At 46.2% G+C, this 19,476-nt stretch overlaps 1 protein-coding gene across 6 annotated transcripts; it reads right to left on the bottom strand.

Annotated features, from left to right (window-relative positions):
• Positions 1 to 348: 348 nt before the first annotated feature.
• ECSIT (ECSIT signaling integrator) lies at positions 349 to 17,475 on the bottom strand. 6 transcript variants are annotated; one of them, XM_036240992.1, is made up of 9 exons: positions 17,398 to 17,475; positions 17,136 to 17,198; positions 10,395 to 10,513; positions 6,710 to 7,127; positions 6,126 to 6,349; positions 1,699 to 1,753; positions 1,433 to 1,602; positions 1,158 to 1,263; positions 349 to 686 (listed from the first exon to the last, which is right to left on the bottom strand). In XM_036240992.1, the coding sequence occupies exons 3-9, from the start codon at positions 10,488 to 10,490 to the stop codon at positions 439 to 441; spliced, it is 1,317 nt and encodes a 438-aa protein (XP_036096885.1). In that variant the 5' UTR covers positions 10,491 to 10,513; positions 17,136 to 17,198; positions 17,398 to 17,475; the 3' UTR covers positions 349 to 438. The 6 variants fall into 6 exon arrangements, with proteins under 6 accessions (XP_036096885.1, XP_036096882.1, XP_036096884.1 ...); XM_036240989.1 differs by having other exon boundaries at positions 17,144 to 17,198; XM_036240991.1 differs by having other exon boundaries at positions 17,402 to 17,475.
• Positions 17,476 to 19,476: the final 2,001 nt, after the last annotated feature.

Here is a 19,476-nt window from a genome sequence, read left to right as displayed (position 1 = left end):
CGCATGCGTGCCACAAGCACGTGCGACAACCTAATCTTTGACTCTTCTCTGCTAAACTTTCTCACTTCGTAGAGACGGGGAGGGGCTGAAGGCTTGAGGGCAGCCCGAGTAAGAATAGGCAGATGAACCCGTAGATGGGGGGGCTGGGGGGGGGGCGTTTCAAACCTTTATCTTAAGTACACGCTGGGGATGACAAGGCAAGGGTGAGAATTGACAGGTGAAGACAGAAGCAAGGCCAGGGACCTGATCTTTCTGTCAGTCTTGGATGCTGGAGAGCCGTTGAAAAGCCATGCCAGGCATCAAAGGGGCAGGCATGCCACACTACCAGAAAGGAGGGAAGGCAGCCCCAAACCAGAAAACTTTTATTTGCTTTACATTCAAAAGTCATCTCACGTTTTCACACCAGTCCAAGCCCATGCCCCTGTGCCTGCTCAGGCCTCAGCTCTGTCTCTGCTGCTGTCGCTGTGGATCATCTTCCTCTTCTTCCTGCCCTTTGGGTGGTGGCGGGGACGGCTCATCCAGTCCTGAGGTCGCCAGCAGCTCCCCAGTGGACGCAGACAGACGGAAGACCACAGGGATCTGGGCCAGGGCTGGGTTGGTTTCCTGCAGGCCCTGGATCCACTTGGCCAGTGTGGCCTGGTCATGGGCACCCGCCATACATATGGCGAAGACAGGGCCTTCCTCCACTGTTGGGAGAGGCAGACCCTCAGTTTGTGCAGAGGGGACTGGAGCAACCCCCACATTTCGTGCCCACACCCCTTCCAGGGGGCAGGAGCTTTAAGCTCCCTTTTGGTTTTCTTATATATCCAAGCCTTTGCAGACATGCACTCTGACTAGACTGCCCATTCCATGCTTCACCTGTATGATACCTCCTGGTTCAAGATTCCATCAAAAGTCCTGCTCCCCAACAGAGGCTGGGTGGTATGCGCCTCCCCAGACCCCAAGAATATAACTTGCCTGTTTCTCCATTGGCCCTGTCCTGGTCATCGGTAGCTAGCACAGAGGTACTCCATGGCAGGGAAATGACAGGCCTGGAGCCCCTCAGGTGTGTGTGTATACGTGGGCACCTGCTGGGTATCCGCCTGGACCCCACCCCTCACCCACACAGGCCACATATCCAATGCTGTGTCTGGAGTCCTGCTCATCTCAGTTTTTACCTTCATTGATGTCAAACTCATAGTCATCCCAGCCACTCCTCCCATAGTCCAAGTCCAGCTGCATCGGGTAGTAGAGGTTCCATTCCTCTGGAATCTTCTCCACTTCCTACTCCGAGAAGTAGGGGGGTTGCAGGCAGGGTTCAGAGGCCCAGGATCTTACAGCCTCCCCCCTACCATCACCAGGAACTATCATACCTACCCCAATCTGTGAGCCTTCATTAGCCCTCAGGGCAGTGCCAACCCACCCCACCCCCACTTGCGATTTGGGCCCTCACCCTCTCCTCAGGGGGCACCAAGTCTGCTCTGAGGATGTGGTAGTAGACACATTTGTTGCGGAGCCACAGGGAGAAGGGGCCCTCGACGAAGATAGGCCGGGCTGGGTTGTGGCGAGCCAGTGCGGCCTGTTGATCGGGGCTCTGGATACCTGGTATGGTGACATGTATGCCTAAGGGGCTCTGGCTGAGTGGCTGTATCCAAAGGCCCAGGGAGTCCACTCAGCAGACCCAGTGAGAACCCAGCTGCCCTATGCACAGGGTCTTACCTACGATATGCTGTTCGGGATCTGCTGTACCTGTGGAATCTTTAGACGAAGGCATCTGCAAAAAAGAGTAGGGGTGGAAGCTTGTGGCCTCCAGCCCCTATAGCGGAGCTGGGAAGAAATGGGGAAGGGAGGTGAAGTTTGGGCTTATCTACTGGACCTCCTACATGTCATTCAAGCCCTCCTCACTTCTAGCCAATTCAGCGTAACAGCTGTTAACATTGAAGATGCTCACATAGGCCCTAGCTGGTGTGGCTCAGTTGGCTGAGCATTGGCTCATGCACCACCAAGAGGTTGCTGGATCATTTCCCAGTTGGGGCACATGCTTGGGTTGTGGGGTTGACCCCCAGTGAGGGGCATGCAGGAGGCAGTCAATTGATGTTTCTCATCGACATTTCTCTCTCTCTCCTTTCTCTTTCTAAAAATCAATTACAAAAACATATTTAAGATGCTCACACAGTGGGAACCCTGGAGCCTATTCACTTATGTTAAAATCTGGGCTTTGCCACAGGCTGTGTGGCCTTGGCCAAGTTGCTATACCTGTGCCTGTTTCTTCAATTCAAATGGGGGTAATAACAGCACTTACTTGAGATGGTTCTAAAATGCCAAGAGCAGTGCCTGCACATAGTAAGTGCTCAGTGCTTGTGAAATTTAGAAAAAGAAGATTTCACAGTATTTCAGGAAGAAGACACAAGAAGCACAAATCAGTGTTTGACTCTGTGGAGGACAGGGAGGAAAGGAATACCCTTTTGTATTTTCTTAATTTTACACATTAAAAAGTGCACATACGCTTTGACTGAAATATTTGAGTGGACAACTGTTAGCACACACATCGTCCATCCTTTCAGGCTGAAAATTCAGGTGGTTCGGTGGGTACAAACATAGAATGCACTGCCAACCATATCTATATCTATACCTATATCTATATCTATATCTATATCTATATCTATATCTGTATCTATATATCTAAATCATCTATTTAAATCCTCACCTGAGGACATTTTTCCATTTATTTTCAGATAGAGTGGAAGGGAGGGGAAGGAAAAGGGGGAGGGAGAGAGAGAGAGAGAGAGAGAGAGAGAGAGAGAGGAAGAGAAAGAAACACTAATGAGAGGGACATGGATTGGTTGCCTCTCGCACAACCCTGACCAGGGCTGGGAACGAACCACAACCAAGGTATGTGCCCTTGACTGGAATCGAACCCGGGACCCGATACTCAACTGCTGAGCCAAAGCAGCCAGGGTGGACTGCCAACCATATTAAGTAAAATCAGCAAAAGGCAAGATGCAGAAGGTGTGTAATGCTCTGCCATTGGAGAAACACTTTTTTTTCCTTTATTGATTTTAGAGAGAAACATCGGTGAGAGAGAACACTGACTAGCCGCCTCCTGCGTGTCCCCCACTGGGGACTGGGCCCACAACCTGGGCATGTGCCCTGAGACTGGGATTTGTACTGGTGACCTCATGGTGCATGGGTCGACACTCAACCACTGAGCCACACCGGCCAGGCTGGAGAAAAGCTTTTAAAAAAATTATATTTATTGGGGTGACATTGGTTGATAAAATTATATTGCACAGTATAAAATTTTATGATACATCACCTGTATACCACCCAAAGTCATATCTTCTGTCACAATATATTTGATCCCCTTTAGGAGAAACCCTTTTTTTTTGTTAATCCTCACATGAAGATATTTTTTTCCCCCTTGATTTTCTTAGATTGGGAAGGAGGAAGGAGAGAAACATTGATGCGAGAGAGACACATTGATTGGTTGCCTCCCACATGAAGACCCTAACCAGGGCCGGAATCCAACAAGCAATGAGGTTTGTGCCCTTGACCGGGAATTGAACACATGACTCCTTGGGCTGTGGGCTGATGCTTTAACCACTGAGCAAAACCAGCCAGGGCTAGGAGAAACTCTTTTAAAAGTATATTTTTTGGGGTGAAAAGGTAAATGTTTTGCTCTTGGGCCCTTTAACTGGACAATATATTTATACTGATTTTTCATTTTAAATTTAACACCATGCCTGGCCAGGTAGCTCGGTTTGTTCAAGTGTTGTCTCAATACACCAAGGTTGTGGGTTTGATCCCCGGTCAGGGCATATAAAAGAAGTAACTAATAAATATATAAATATGTGGAACAACAAATTGATGTTTCTCTCTCTCATCTTCCCTCTCTCCCATTCCTTTCCTTCCTCTAAAATCAATCAATAAATTTTTTTAAAAAGTTTATCACCATGGAGTTTAAAAAACATTTGATTATGTATTTTTTTTTGCCCATGCTAAAAATCTTGGTTCCTATCAGCAGTAATAAATGCACTTATGTGACTTACCATCAATATACATAGTTTTGATATTACAATTAACCATAATGCTATGGGATTAAGTTCAGGATTTCTCTGCAGATCTTGTTTCTTAGAATACAAGCCACTAAGCATGGTCAGTCAGATGACAGTGACTTGGAAGATTTTTTTCTCTTACTGGTTATGCTATCAATTAGATATTTAGCTACATCCATTTCTGTTTGTTTTAAATTTTGGTAGTACTTTTTTCCTTTTAAAAATATACTAAACATTTGCCTAGCTCACCCACATTAAATAAACTCATGTCTCTATTCCATTCCTGTTCTCTCTACCCAATCTCCTTTGCCTACTCAGAGATGATCATTTCTACCCATTTCTGACTTATCTTTGCAATATTTATTTTTGTGAAAATAGGCAAATAGATATATGCACTTTTATTTCCACTGAAGACAGCTGACTATACCCCTGTGCATACTTCATTTCATCCTTTCACTTTGCTCCCCCCCCCCTTTGAGGTGCCACATTCTACATGCACAATTCACTCTTACTGGATACTTGGGTTGTTCCATTCTAAATCTGGGTAGAGTCAGTGCTTTCATCATGCTTTCCACCTTTCTGTATGTATTTTTCCGTAATGAGGCAGGAAGAAAATAAAATACTTATATACACAGGATATATATGCAAAAAAATTATCTGATGACAAACACATAGGAAGGAGACATGGAAGTGATCACTTCTGGGGGAGACTGGGGGATAAAGGGCCAGGAGAGAAAAGGACTCTTCACTGTGTTCTTGTTTACTGTTTGGCTTTTTACTGAGTTACTTTTAAAAATTAAGAAATGAGCCCTGGCTGGTTTGGCTCAGCAGTTGAAGATTCGGCCTGGGGACAGAAAGGTTGTTGGTTCGATTCTGGTCAAGGGCACGTACCTGGGTTGCAGGTTCATTCCCAGCCCTGATTGGGGTCGTACGGGAGGCAAGTAGTCAATATATCTCTCTCACATAGATGTTTCTCTTTCTCTCTCTCTCCCCCCTTTCACTCTCTCTAAAAATCAATGGAAAAAGATCCTGGGGTGAGGATTAACAAACAAATAAAGAAAAATAAAAAATTAAGAAATGAGTTAAAAATTACCTGTCCTTTCTCACCTGGATACCGCATCACTCACTATCCTACCCCATCCTCTTCCCTCACTATCCAACACCATCCACATGGCTACTAGAAGGCCCTTTTGAAACTGCAACTCCTTCCAGAAACATGGTTTCCACCCTGTCTTCTCCTCTAGGCTCTCTCCTCACCAACAGTTTCAAAAATAAGCTCTTAAACCCATCCTCCTCCTAGCCTCTTCTCCCCAACCCTGACCCTCTATACCAAAGACTTTTCAGCATCTCCAACCCTAAAAGCCCTGGCCCATGCTGCTCTCTCTGCCAGGAATACTCTCCTTGCCTCTCTTGTCCTGCCTAAGCCCAGTTCACCTTCACCTTCTCCAAGAAGCCCTCCTGATTCTCTGCCCCTTCTGAACTACCATGGCTCCCAGGGCTTCTCCATCTTAGAACCAGTGGCTCTGAGGGAAATTATCCAGGGTTGGTTTCCATGGCCAGGCAAATGCTGTGAGGGGCTCCCTTTGGATCCCCTGTGTGGCCTAACGTGAGTGGGGCTCTCAGGACATGGGTGGGAATATGGAATATTTCATTCAGTCACTCAGTAAACAACTGCTGAACTTTGAGACAGACCCTGTGCTGGGCCTTGGGAGACACAGGAAACTGAGTCACAGTGGTTGAGCAACCAAACTTAGTACAGGGAAGTGGTGATCAGGAAGGGGACCCCGAGGAAGGGACAGTGGTGCTGAGACTGTAAGAATGTAAAGTCCCCAGGGAAGAGTGTTCCTGGCCTTTGGAAGGGAACAGAGTGTGTAAAGACCCAAGGAGGGAACTGGCACAGATTGTTCAAGGAACAGAAAGGAAGGCAGATGACTGGATTACAGTGCATCTGCGGAAGGGGGGGTAGGAGCAGAGGTCAGAGGTCAAGCTGCAGTAAGGTGTGAGGACCATAGGAATCTAATAGGCCTGTTAGGCTGAGTAAAGGGGGCCCAGCCCAGGGTGGCAGCTGAGGGTGTGGACATAGGTGAATACCTGGTAGACGGTGACCCTGGCGCTGAGGTCAGGCTCTATGTGTCGCAGGCCCAGCTTGGCCAGGTCCACGGGGTCCTGGGGCAGGTCTCGGGGCACGGGAAAGGGGTTGACATTCTTGAAGCGGGAGAACCACAGCTTCATGCGCACGAACTTGAGCATGGGGTAGCTTTTGCGCCCAAATATCTGAACCAGCAGGAACTCTGTCTCCTTGTTGGGCATCACCCCTATGCCAGGTGGATAGCAGCAGAGCCTCAGGGAGGGGGCAGAGAAGGGACGCATGACAGACAGAGACCAGTAGAGGGGCTCGGGACCAAGCGGGAATTATGGCAAGGACCAAATGGAAAAAGCCAGAGACGGAGAATAGAAGTCAGGGAATTGATGCCAGAGAGGGATGAAATAATCCGAGAGAGTTTAAAGGAAAAATCAGAGGGAGAGAGGAAAGAGATGAGAGCCAGAAAAAGAGATTGGGGGGTGGGGAGCAGGCCAGGCAGAGAGGACACACATCAGAGCCATAGAGCACTGGAGAGGCCCAGACCCAGGAGTGGGAGGCAGCCACTCCCCCACCCTGAGCCTGCTGGCCTCACCGTGGTTTTCCATCTGCTCCAGGACCGCAATCCCACACTCCTGCTGCCGTGGGTAGTGAATGAAGATTTTCTGGAAGACGCTGCGAGGCTGGAAGACCTCCTTGGGGAAGATGTCAAGCAGCAGGTTGTAGACGGCCAGGTCCCTTTCGACTCCGTACTCCCGCATCTTGCGCAGGGCTAGGTAGATGAAGTCAACGTGGCCCCGCTTGTGCACGTTATGCTGCCCGAAGTTCTGCACGGCTCGCACAAAGCTGGCCTTGTCCCAGGTCCCATCTGGTGCCTGCCTAAACAGCTCTTCGTAGGGTGATGGGGCCTTAGCGGGTACCCGCAGGGGCTCAGGCGGGCTTGGGACCAGAGATGAGTCAGAGCTGTGGGTGGCTACACTGCAGTGGAGGCCTCGAGCGGTCTGGGAGGGTACCTGGAGACAAAGAACCACTGCTAGAATATGCTACCTCCCAGTGCCCCTTGGGGACTGCCAGGCTTGCTCTTTCCTGGGAAAGGTGCCAGTGGGCATCCCTAAGGGCCTCTGAGGAGGTGTGCTGTGGTTAGAAACCCAAGATCAGGCACCATTACAGACTGTGAGGACACAATAATAAAACCCCCATGGAGGCAATTCGACAACACTCACCATGAGGACAAACATATACCCTTTGTCGCAGCAATCCTGCTATCCTCACTCAAGGATATTTTTCCATTGATTTTTATATAGTGTTGCGGGGGAAGGGGAGAGACATCAATGTGAGAAAGACACATTGGTTGGCTGTCTCCCACACAACCCTGACCAGGGCTGGGGATTGAACCTGCAACCCAGGTACATGCCCTTGACTGGGAATCAAACCCACAACTCTTCAGTCCTTGGGCGATGCTCTAACCACTGAGAACCCCAGCCAGGGCCTGCACCTGATATTTAAATTTAACTCAAATGACTTATGTGCATCTGCTGTGTCAGTGGAAATGGCCCCAATGTGCATCAGCAAGGAAATGATGTAGCGAATGACTATGAACTTGAACAAGGAGCACCTGCTGCTCTAAGACAAACTGAGGAGGTCTTGTGTTACCTGGGGTGAACTTCAAGGTAGATCATTACATAAAAAAAAGAAGGTGTGAAACAGTGTGTAGAATAGGTTCCCATATGTGCAAAAAAAAACCCCCAAAAACCCCAATCTTATATACAGTAGATATTCATTACTTGCGGATTCCATATTTCCAAATTTGCCTCCTTGCTAAAATTGATTTGTAATCCCCAAGTCAATACTCCCTCATGGCACTTTCCTGGACTTTTGTGGACATGTGTAGTTGAAGTTGAACAAAATGATACTCTGCCTTCCTGTTTTGGCTCTCATACAGTCAACAAGTGTCCTTTTAGAGATTTATTTAGTACATGTTTCTCACATCTTTTTGCTGGTGATCTTGCTACTGAAAATGGCCCCCAAGCGTGGTATAGAAGTGCTGCCTAGTATTCCTACATGCAAGAAGGCTCTACTGTTGCTTATAGAAAAAATACAAGTGGTGCCTGACCAGCACAGCTCAGTTGGTTGAGTGTGTCCAAGCACTCGAGGTCGCCATTTCGATTTCTGGTCAGGGCACATTCCGGGGTTGCGGGCTCCATCCCCAGTAGTGCAGGAGACAGCTGATCAATGTTTCCCTCTCATTGATGTTTCTCTCTCTCTCTCTCCCCCTTCCTCTCTCTGAAATCAATAAAAACATATTAAAAAAAAATACACGTGGTAGATAAGCTTCATTTAGGCATACATTATAGTGCTGTTGACTGTTGAGTTCAATGTTAATAAATCCACAATATATGTGAAATAAGGTATCTTTAAATGGAATCATGCACACACAAAGGTTATATATTGACTGGTTGAGGAAAATGTGACAAGAGGCTCACAGAAACCCTACCTCATACTTCACCTGGGAGCAAAGTTTTAGTAATCGCTAATTCAATGTATGCAACAACTTTATAGACCATAACTACTGTGAATAATGAGAACTGACTGTATGTATATGTATTTTGTGTGTCTGTCAAATATCTCTGGAAGGAAATAACAATAAGTGAGTAACATCTCTTGCTTCTAGAGCTAAGTGGTGGTAGCCAGATAGAAGGACAGACCTTTGTCATGATGTAGCCTCAGAACTTTTTGAATGTTGAAGTGTATCTTTTTTAATCCTCACCTGAGGATATTTTTCTGTTTATCTTTAGATAAAATGGGAGGGGGAGAGGGAGAGAGAGAGAGAGAGACACTGACTGGTTGCCTCCCGCAGGACCCGACCAGGGCTGGGAACAAACGGCAACTGAGGTATACGCCCTTGACTGGAATTGAACCCGCGACTCATTGGTCCGCAGGTTGACACTCTAACCACTGAGCCAAACTGGCCAGGGCAAACTGTAATGTATTTCTGAACTAAATGTATTACCTATTCAAAAGATAAATTTTAAAAAATGAGTTAAAAACAAACAAAAACCCAAAAGAACTTAAACTGAGTTTTTAAAAAATGCAGATTTTGGAGTCAGCAGGAATCTCAGCTTGACTGTTCTCTGTCAGGTGACACCCATAACCTACTTTACTGCTAAGGTCTCAGTTTCCTCATATGTTAGGATGGCATCCACCTTGGGTTAAGGAGATCTTGTTTCCAGAGTGGGGAGTGCATGCTGTTGGGGGAAGACCAAATCCCTCCAGAACAGAAGTCAGCAAACCACTGCCTATAGGCAAATCCAGCCAGCTGCCTGCATTTGTAAATAAAGTTTTATTGGAACAGTCATGCTCATTCATTATGTCTGGCCTGTGGCAGAACTGAATAGTTGTGACAACGACTGTGTTGCCTGCAAAGCAAAAACTATTTACTCTCTGACCCTTGACGAAAAAGTATGCCGGCCCCTGCTTTAAATGATAAACTAAAAAATTTCTTATTTTAATTTGAACTGAATGTTTACTGAATATTCTTATGTTCCAGGCATTGCTGAGCACTTACTGTACCCATTTTACAGATGAAGAAATTGAGGCCCAGTGGGTGTAAAGTGGGATGTCTGGTGTAACACAGCTGCAGAGCAGCAGAGATGAAATTGGAGTCTCTGCTCTGCTGCCCTCAACAGCCATCCTTAAGTCTTGCTTACATAAGGCGATATCAAACAGACAGGCATTCATTTAAAGTGAAAGTGTAGGCAACTAATACTACAGGTGGTATATGCATAAGGGGAAAATCAAAAAGGAAGCTCTAGAATACCCAAAAGAAGGGGAGATCCCACAAAGGAGATAATGTGAATGAAATGCATAGCAAAGGGCTTGGCATAGAGAAAGGGCTCAATAAGAGCTTTTAGTAGTATCACTACTACCATTATTGTTGTTGTTGTTGTTGCAATCTATGACCACTGATTGGCTTGGGCCATCTGGTCACTTTGGGTAAATGATGGAAGTTCAATTTTCTGTCCAAATCCTTATACGTGGATGTAGAAGTTACTGAGTCACCACCCAAATCCAGTTAGCTCATACATCCGTATTTTCAAATTCCCTTGGCACCAGTACTTTTTAAAATAAATAAAAAACATTCATTTGGCCCTCAGATCAGACAGGCCAGCTTAGACTCCTCAGAGCTGCCTTCATGAGGTGGATTCTGAAGGGCTTGGGAGCAAATCCCAGGCTTGCCTGCCTACCTCCTTCCACCTTCATGACTGCTTGGCTGCAGTTACCTGAGAGAAGGGGGCTCCTGTGAGGGTGGTACCACAGATGCCTCTCCAGCTCCGAGACAGGCCCTGAGCTAGCAGGATGGCACGGGCCCAGCTCATGCCTCTGCTTGTTGGACAACCACCTGGACAAGGGAGAAGAGATAGCATCAGCCCAGCACTCCACCAGATAATGAAGATAAGACCCCTCTCGTGGGTAGAGGCCACATTCCAGACTGCATAGCTAACTCACCAGTTCCCCTGGTTTCCTCATCCACAAGATAGAGCTTAAATGACTGTTAAATCAAGAATCCTTGCTTCACTATCTAGAGAAATTTGCTGCAATGGTCCCCCCTCTCTCCCAGGTCATGTTTTTTTTTTTAATCCTCACCCAAGGATATGCTTTTATTGATTTTAAAGAGAGAGGAAGGAAGAGAGAAACATTGGTGGGTTGCCTCTCATACAGGCCCCGACCTGGGATTGAACCTGCATCGTAGGTATGTGCCCTGACCTGAAATGGAAACTGCTGCCTTTGGAGTACAGGATGATGCTCCAACCGAGCCACCCAGCCAAGGCCCTACCAGGTCATTTTTTAACTTTAGTAACATACCATATAGTCTACCCTTTTAACGTATAAGGGTATATGTTATAAGGGCATAAGCATATAAGGGTAAAGTATAAAGTTCAGTGTTTGTTTTTTTTTAGTATATTCAGAGTTGTGCAACCATCACTGTAATATAATTTTAGAACATTTTTGTCACCCTGGGAAGAAAACCTATGCCCATTAACCATTACTCTGATTTCCTCTCATCCTCAACCCTAGACAACCAATAATCTACCATCTGTATAAATTTGCCTACTCTCAGTAATTCATATAAGTGGAATCATGTGATTTTTTTTTGTGCCCAGCACCTTTCATTGAGCATGTGCTCAAGGTTTGTCCACGTCGTTACATGTATCTGAATTCATTCCTTTCAGTTGCCAAGAAATTTCCATTGTATAGATATGTTTTATATATGTTCATCAGCTGATGGACATTTGGGTTGTTTCCACTTTTTTTTTTTTTTTTTATCCTCACCTGAGGACATTTTTCCATTTTTTGTTCAGGTAGAGCGGGAGGGAGAGAGAGAGAGAGAGAAACATCGACGTGAAAGGGACACATCGAGTGGTTGCCACCCGCACGACCAACCAGGGCCGGGGACAAACTGCAACCGAGGTACGTGCCCTTAGCGGGAACCGAACCCGGGTCTCTCTGGACCGCAGGCCAACGCTCCAACCGCTGAGCCAAACCGGCCAGGGCTGTTTCCACTTTTTTACTATTATGACTAATGCTGCTATTAACACTCATGTAGAAGTTTTTGTGTGAACATGTGTTTACGCTTCTTTTGGGCATATACTTAGACGTCATATTGCTGCGATATATGCTAACTCTATGTTTAACATTTTGCGGAGCCCCTGAAACTGTTTTCCAAAGTAGCTGCACCATTTTGCATTCCCGTCAGCAATGTATAAAGGTTCCAATTTCTCCATATCCTTGCCAATACTTATTATTTTCTGTCATTTAGAATATAGACATCCTATTGAGTGTGAAGTGGTTATCTCCTTGAGGTTTGGATTTGCCTTTCACTAATGATTAATGATGTTGAGCATCTTTTCATATGCTTATTGGCTATTGTGTATCTTTGCTGGAGAAATGTGTATTTAAATCCTTTGTCCATTTTTTAAACTGGTTACTTCTCTTATTGTTGAGTTTTAAGAGTTCTTTATATATTCTAGACCCTAGACCCTTATGATTTAAAAATAATTTCTCCCATTCTTTGGGTTGTCTTTGCACTTCCTTGTTATCATTGCAGCATGTTTTACATTCTGAAGTCCAATTAACACTTTTCTTTTATAGCTCTGCTTTTGATGTTCTATCTAAAAAACCATTGCCAAGAGCCCAAAGTCATGATCTATTTCTCTGTTTTCTTCTAAGACTTTTAGCTCTTACATTTAGGTCTATGATCCACTTTGAATTTTTGTGTATTGTGTGACAAAGGGGTTCATGTGGATATCCAGTTGTCCTAGTACTATTTGTTGAAGAGACTATTCTTTTCTCATTTTATTGTCTTAGCACTCTTGGTGAAGGTCAATTGACCATAAATGTAAGGGCTTATTTCTGGGCTCTCAATTCTATTCCATTGATCTATATGTTGAGCCTTATGCCAGTACCACAGTTTTGGTTATTGTTGTTTTATAGGTTTTAAAACCTGGAAGTATAAGTCCAACTTTGTTCTTCTAAGATTGTTTTGGCTATTTCTGGTCCCTTGCAATTACATATAAATTTTAGAATCAGCTGTCAATTTCTGCAAAAAGCCAAGAGGGATTCTCTGGACCGCAGGCCGACGCTCTAACCGCTGAGCCAAACTGGCCAGGGCCCAAGAGGGATTCTGATAGGGATTATGTTGACTGTAAATTGACATGGGTATCTTAATAATAATATTAAGTCTTCTGATCCATGAACATGGGCTATGTGTCCATTTATTTAGATCTTTAATTATCTCAACAATGTTTTATAGTTTTCAGTCTTTTATTTCTTTTTCTTTTTTTTTATCATCCTCACCCGAGGACATTTTTCCATTCTTTGCTCAGGTAGAGTGGGAGGGAGAGAGAGGAACAGAGAGAGAGAGAAACATCGATGTGAAAGGGACACATTGAGTGGCTGCCACCCACAGAACCCAACCAGGGTCGGGGACAGACTGCAACCGAGGTACGTGCCCTTAGCGGGAACCGAACCGAACCGTACTGCAGGCCGATGCTCTAACCGCTGAGCCAAACTGGACAGGGCCAGTCTTTATTTCTTTTGTTAATTTGTATTTCATTCTTTATGAAGCTATTGTAATGGGATTATTTCTTAATTTCATTTCTGTGCTGTTCAATCACTGCGCCACACTAGCTAGGCAATATAATTTATTTTACGTGTTGATCTTGTATACTGAAACTATGCACAACTCACTTATTAGTTCTAATAGCGTTTTATTGGATTCCTTAGGATTTTCTATACACAAGATCATGTCATCTGCAAATAGAGATAGATTTGCTTCTTTCTTTCTAATCTGGATGCCTTTTATTTCTTTTTCCTGCCCAAGTGCCCTTGCTGGAACCTGCAGTACAATGTTGAATAGAAGTGGCAAAAACCACTTCCTTGTGTTGCTCTTGATCTTAGGGGGGAAGCATCCAGTCTTTCATCATCATGAGCTGTGTGTGGGTTTTTCATAAATGTACTTATCAAGTTGAGGAAACATTGAGTGTTATTATCAGAAAGTGTACTGGATTTTGTAAATGTTTTTGTTGCATCTATTGAAATAATTGTGTGGTTTTTGTCCTTTCATCTATTATTACAGTGTATTACATTAACTGATTTTCAAATTTTAAGCTAACCTTGCATTTCTGGGATAAATTCCACTTGATCATGATATTTAATCCTTTTCATGTTACTAAAACTTGGTTTGCTAGTATTTTGTTGAAGATTTTTGTGTCCATAGTCATAAGAAATACTGGTCTGTAGTTTTCTTTCAGCATTTGTTTAGTTTGGTATCAGGGTAGTACTGGCCTCATAAAATGAACTGGGAAGTAGTTGGATCATTTTTAGCATTATTTAAACTTTCTCTAGCATCTCCCATCTTTTTTTTTTTTTTTATCCTCACCTGAGGACATTTTTGCACTTATCTTAGATAGAGTGGGAGGCAGAGAGGGAGGAAGAGAGAAAGAGAGAAAAACATTGATGTGAGAGATACACATTGACTGGTTGCCACCCACATGACCCCAACAGGGACCAGGGACAAATGGTAACCGAGGTACGTGCCCTTAGCAGGAACCGAACCCGGGACTCTCTGTTCTGCAGGCCAACGCTCTAACCGCTGAGCCAAACTGGCCAGGGCAGCATCTCTCATATTTTTTTTTTTTTTTCTTCTCATCCTCACCAAAGGACATTTTTCCATTTTTCGTTCAGATAGAGTGGGAAGGAGAGAGAGGAAGAGAGAGAGAGAGAAAAACATTGACATGAAAGGGACACATGGAGTGGTTGCCACCCACACGACCAACCAGGGCCCGGGACAAACTGCAACTGAGGTATGCACCCTTAGTGGGAACCGAACCTGGGTCTCTCTGGACCGCAGGCCAACGCTCCAACCGCTGAGCCAAACCGGCCAGGGCAGTATCTCTCATCTTGATCTGGAGTCTCCCTGCAGCCTTTGCTTCACATCTCTGTTCCCTTTACAGAAAAGTTTTTTTTTTTTTTTTAATGTTTTTATTGATTTTTAGAGAGAAGAAGGGAGGAGAGAGAGAGAAAGAGAAACATTGGTGGAAGAAAGGAACATCGATCGGTTGCCTCCTATACATACCCTGACTGGGGCTCTGACCAGGAATAAACCGATGACCATTCTGTGCACTGGATGATGCTCAACCAATTGAGCCACTGGCCAGGGCCAGAAAAGCTTTTCCTGAGAGGTGTCTACAGACTATGCTTTACTCACTCCAACTTGGCTGCTGCCCCAACCACTCCACTAACATCATCCTTCGTGTTTTTTTTTTTTTTTATCCTCACCTGAGGACATTTTTGCATTTATCCTTAGATAGAGTGGGAGGGAGAGAGGGAAGAGAGAGAGAAACATTGATGTAAGAGAGACACATCGAGTGGTTGCCACCCACACAACCCCAAACGTGGGTGGGGGGGGTGGTGGTCGATGGACAGACAAACCACAACCAAGGTGTGTGCCCTTAGCGGGAACCCAACCCGGGCTTCTCTGGTCCGCGGGCTGACACTCTAACCACTGAGTCAAACTGGCCAGGGCCATCCTTGTGTTTTCTATACTTACCAAAGCCAGTGATTACTTCTCAGTCCTCATTTCATTTGATTTCTCAGAAGCATGTGGCACTGGTGAGGCCCTCTTCCCACCTGCTTGACACTCTTGATTTTCTTCCTAGCTCCCAGGCCTGTTTCTCAGCTAATCAGCCAAACTCACTTCCTTCTCTAAAGTTTACAATGTTTGAAAACTTGAATGTGCAGAAAAATTACCTGGGACCTTGTTAAAAGGCAGATTCTGATTCAGCAGCTCTAGAGTACAGACTCTGCTGCTTATCTAACAAGCTTGAGTGATGCTTATACTGCTGGTCTGGAGACTACACTTTGAGTAATAAGACAAATCCCACATTCTGAATTTGTCTGCCTACTACCCTGAGGTGTCATTAAACTTGTTCTTCTCTTCTTTGTATTCCTGTAGGCAGCTCTAATGGTTCTCAGACTTTGTTCACATTAGAGTCAAGTAGGGAGCCTTTAAAAATCCCCATACCCAGGCCATACCCCAGATATATTAAATCAGAGTATCTAGAGGTAGGGCCCAGGAATCAGCATTTTAGCACACTCCAGTGATTCTCATATGCAGCTAAGATTAAGACCCTAATTTAAACCTTCGCTACTCAAAGTATGTTCCAGGGATCAGCCACCCTGGCATCGTCATCTGGGAGCTTTTTAGAACTACAAAATCTCAGCCTTAATTCATACCTACTGAGTCAGAATCTGCATTTTAAACAGAGTCCAGGTTTCTTCTATGTGTGTTCAAGTCTGAGAAATGGTCCTGGCCTGATTGGCTCAGCAGTAGAGCATCGGCGCACCAACCAGTAAGTGGCAGGTTCGATTTCGGCCATGGGCACGTACCTTGGTTGTGGTTTGTCCCCGGCCCTGGTTGGGGTCATGCGCGAGGCAACTAGTTGATATGTCCCTCTCACACTGATGTTTCTCTCTCTCTCCCTTTCTTTCCCTCCCACTCTATCTGAAGAGAAATAGAAAAATACCCTCGGGTAAGGATTTAAAAAAATAAAATTCTAAGAAATGATGATCTATCCAAATGTTTATCGCCAGCCCTGAGCTCCAACCTTCACACCTAACTGCCACTTTGGTATATAACCAGCTGTCTCAAACTAATTTGCTCCAAAGTGATATCCCTGCTTAAACTTGTTCCTCTCCATTCTTGCCAATGACACCACCATTCCTAGACATTCAGGCCTAAAACCTAGAAATCATTGCTGAGTACATTGTGTCCCTCACTCCCTCACCTGATCCACAAAGCAGTCCTGGTGACTACTTCCAAATCCATCCCAAGCACATCCATTTCTCTCCATCTGCAGGCCTGCACCCCAATGACCTCTTTCCCAGCCTCCCACTTCTTTCCTAACTTGCCTCTAGTCAGTTCTGCCCACCTTGACGAGAGGGAGCTTTTTATTTTTTTAATTATTTGTTTGTTAATGTTCCCCTGAGGATATTGTTTTCATTGATTTTTTTACAGAGAATGGAGGGAGGGAGGGAGAGAGAGAAACATGGACGTGAGAAGACACATCATTTGGTTGCCTCCTGCATTCTGCCCCACTTCCTATCTAAAGCCCCCATCACCCGATGAATGCATTTTTAGCAATTACTAGCATCTGAAATCACCTGTTCTTTTTTTTATTATTATTTCTAACTTGTTCAATGTCTGGCTCCCCCCAGGAGATGGAGGATTTTTGTCTGTCTTCCTATTACTGTTTCTCCAGCACTCCGGACAACGCCTGGAATATAGTAGGTGTCTAGTAAGTGTCACTGGAATGGGAAGAGCCAAATTTCTACAAAACGTCTACAAATCTATAAATCTGAATTCCGAGGTGCGGTGTACCTACAGCAGCTCTGAGGCTGGCTGCCAGGATTCTGGGTTCGTTGGGAGAAACGTTCAGAAGCGGGTTCAAATTCCAGCCTACCTGCTCACCTGTGGCGTGACCGCGGGAGAAAGCCTTAACCTCTCCGAGCCTCAGTGGTCTCATCTGAAAAATGCAGGATTAAAGACGTGAGCAGGTGGGTACACTCAGAGCGGCCTTTCCCGGCACGTCCCCGCCCGCACCCCAAAAGGTCATGGTGCCCTAGCCCAGCGGCCGAGTCCCTCCGGTGCTGCCCTCCCCCGCTGCCGGTCCAGAACAAGCCGCTCCGAAGCCCTGCGGTTCGCGCTCGCCTCTCGACACGCACCTACCTACTAACGCAGCTTGCCTCAGATTCTGAGCCGGTTGCTTCTTGTCGCTGGGCGACGCCATGCTGCCCGGAGAGCTTCCGGGTCACGGGCCGCCGGGAGACAGCAAGTCAAGAACGCGGGTTTAAAGAGGTCCCGCCCAGAAGGGAGAAGCACCAATAGGAAGGGGGAACGACATTTTCGCTGCCTCCTAACGAACCAGGCCTCGCCCCTAGTAAGGCAAACCGCATCTCTAACCTGCGAATTGCGTATGGCTGGATGGTTCCCGGGCTGGGAGGCTGGACTTGGGGGGCCGTTAATCCAGCTGGCGGCCCCAGTTTTCCCTCATGAAATGTGGGAATGAAATAGTAAAGATGGAAGTACTCCCAAGTGTGTGCGAAATGCAGTGTCTGGGTCCCTGGATTTGTACCTTTTTCTTCAGTGCGGCAGGTCCATGATCCCCGGATAATTCCTTTGCCTCCGAGCATGGTGACAGGAGAGATGGTGCAGCTGGTATCCACTCCGACGGCTGTAGGTGCTGGGCAGTCACAGGGGGTACCTGGGGCGTGGACCTGGGCTACAGAGACATGACTCTCCCTGCTGGTCCCTATGGTCCCCCTTCGGTGGTTCAGCCTCCTAATTTCGTCTTGTGCCAGCGTCTGGGCGCTAGGCCAGCGCGTATTCCACAGCCTCGGGCCGACCTCTGAGTGCTTTGGATTCACGCCAACAGTTCCAGGTAATAGGGGGGCGTGGCCGGGGGCGGTACCTAACCCCGCACCCCTGGATGAGGATCCATACCCCACCTCCCATCCCAAGGTGCCCGTCCATCCTCCTCCCCCTGGCCATCAGCGCCCTCAGGCGGAACAAACTGACCTTGGTGGAGACAATCAACATCAACCTCACTCCATGAGTCAGCTGGGTCTAGGTGGATGGTCTCCACTTCACTCTCGCCCCTACTCTGAGCCCCTATGGAAGTGGGGAGTCGGTAGAACCGGGAAGGGGGTGGACACTGCTGAAGGTCTGTAGGTGACTAAAGGACCCCTCCAAAAAGGTTCTCCGAGTAAGGATGGCACAGCTAAGGAGTCTCAGCTGATGCCTGCTCCATGGCAGATGGGGTTCAGTTGGGTGGGCACTGAGTGACATTCATTCAATCCCCTGCTCACCTCCCTACACGCCTGGTGCTGATCCACTGCAACTAGGGCATCAGATGTTCCTGGATTACCATGCAGTTTCTCTCTTCAGCTTCCACAGAAGATCCCTGGGACACTACCTCTCCCCCTCCCCACCATGTATTGAACAGTTTCTGTGCGCTCCATTATTATAATTTCCATGAGGAGAGGAACATTTTGTTTGTTGTATGTATGTCTTCAGCATTAGGGACAGGGCTTGAAACATGGTAGGTACTCAATAGATGTTAGTTACAAAATGAATAAATGAATGTTCCTGATGCTCATTCTAATATTTAAACCCTAGAAACTGTCCCTTGTGATAATTGTCACAACTGCACTGATGCTCACCCCAACCTTTAACCCCCAGCAACTGTCCCTTGTGAAAGCCCCATATGACTGTCTTCCCCATGCCTAACTAATTACCCTACCTCTGCCTTCCCTGCTTCTTTCCCCAGCCTCAGAGTAGGCTGCACTACCTCGAAGAACTCTATGCCAATTTGTGTCTGCTCTCAGCCCTTTGTCAATTTTGGGTCCTTGGGTACTTGAGCCTGGGGATGTGTGAGGGTCTTTCCTCTCCTCTCTTGTATTCCCCTTTTCTTCCCTCACACTTGTCCACAATTGGTTGCTGAGTACAGCAAGCTGACCCTGAAACTTGAGTGGTGTGCCCATGGTTGTAGTCTATATAGCTGGCATCACTGTGATGTTGTTTTAAAGTTTGAGGGGGGTTGACTTTGGCTATGCTGGACCTGGACATCCTCAACATTCTATGGATATACCACATCACACTGTCAAGGACCTGAGGTGGGAGAGCCCTCATGTCCCAGAGCAGTGTGGGAAAGGAGTGAAGAGATGTGGAAGAGCTCCCCTAAACCCTGCTGCAGACTTGGATTCAGGGCCAAAGTTGTGGAGGGTGTGTAGAGGAGCATGAGG

Source organism: Molossus molossus, unplaced genomic scaffold (assembly GCF_014108415.1).
Source record: "Molossus molossus isolate mMolMol1 unplaced genomic scaffold, mMolMol1.p scaffold_m16_p_4, whole genome shotgun sequence".
In the NCBI taxonomy this organism is placed as follows: domain Eukaryota; kingdom Metazoa; phylum Chordata; class Mammalia; order Chiroptera; family Molossidae; genus Molossus; species Molossus molossus.
The sequence above is the reverse complement of the archived record's forward strand: the minus strand, read 5'-3'. Positions and strand labels throughout refer to the sequence as shown.

Coding starts and splice junctions, on each gene's coding strand:
- ECSIT (XM_036240989.1), bottom strand. CDS start 17,198: ATGAGACCACTGAGGCTCGGAGAGGTTAAGGCTTTCTCCCGCGGTCAC. Junction 7,128..10,394: donor CAGGAGCCCCCTTCTCTCAG/GTAACTGCAGCC, acceptor CTTTGTCTCCAG/GTACCCTCCCAGACCGCTCG. Junction 687..1,157: donor TGAGTTTGACATCAATGAAG/GTAAAAACTGAG, acceptor CTCTCCCAACAG/TGGAGGAAGGCCCTGTCTTC.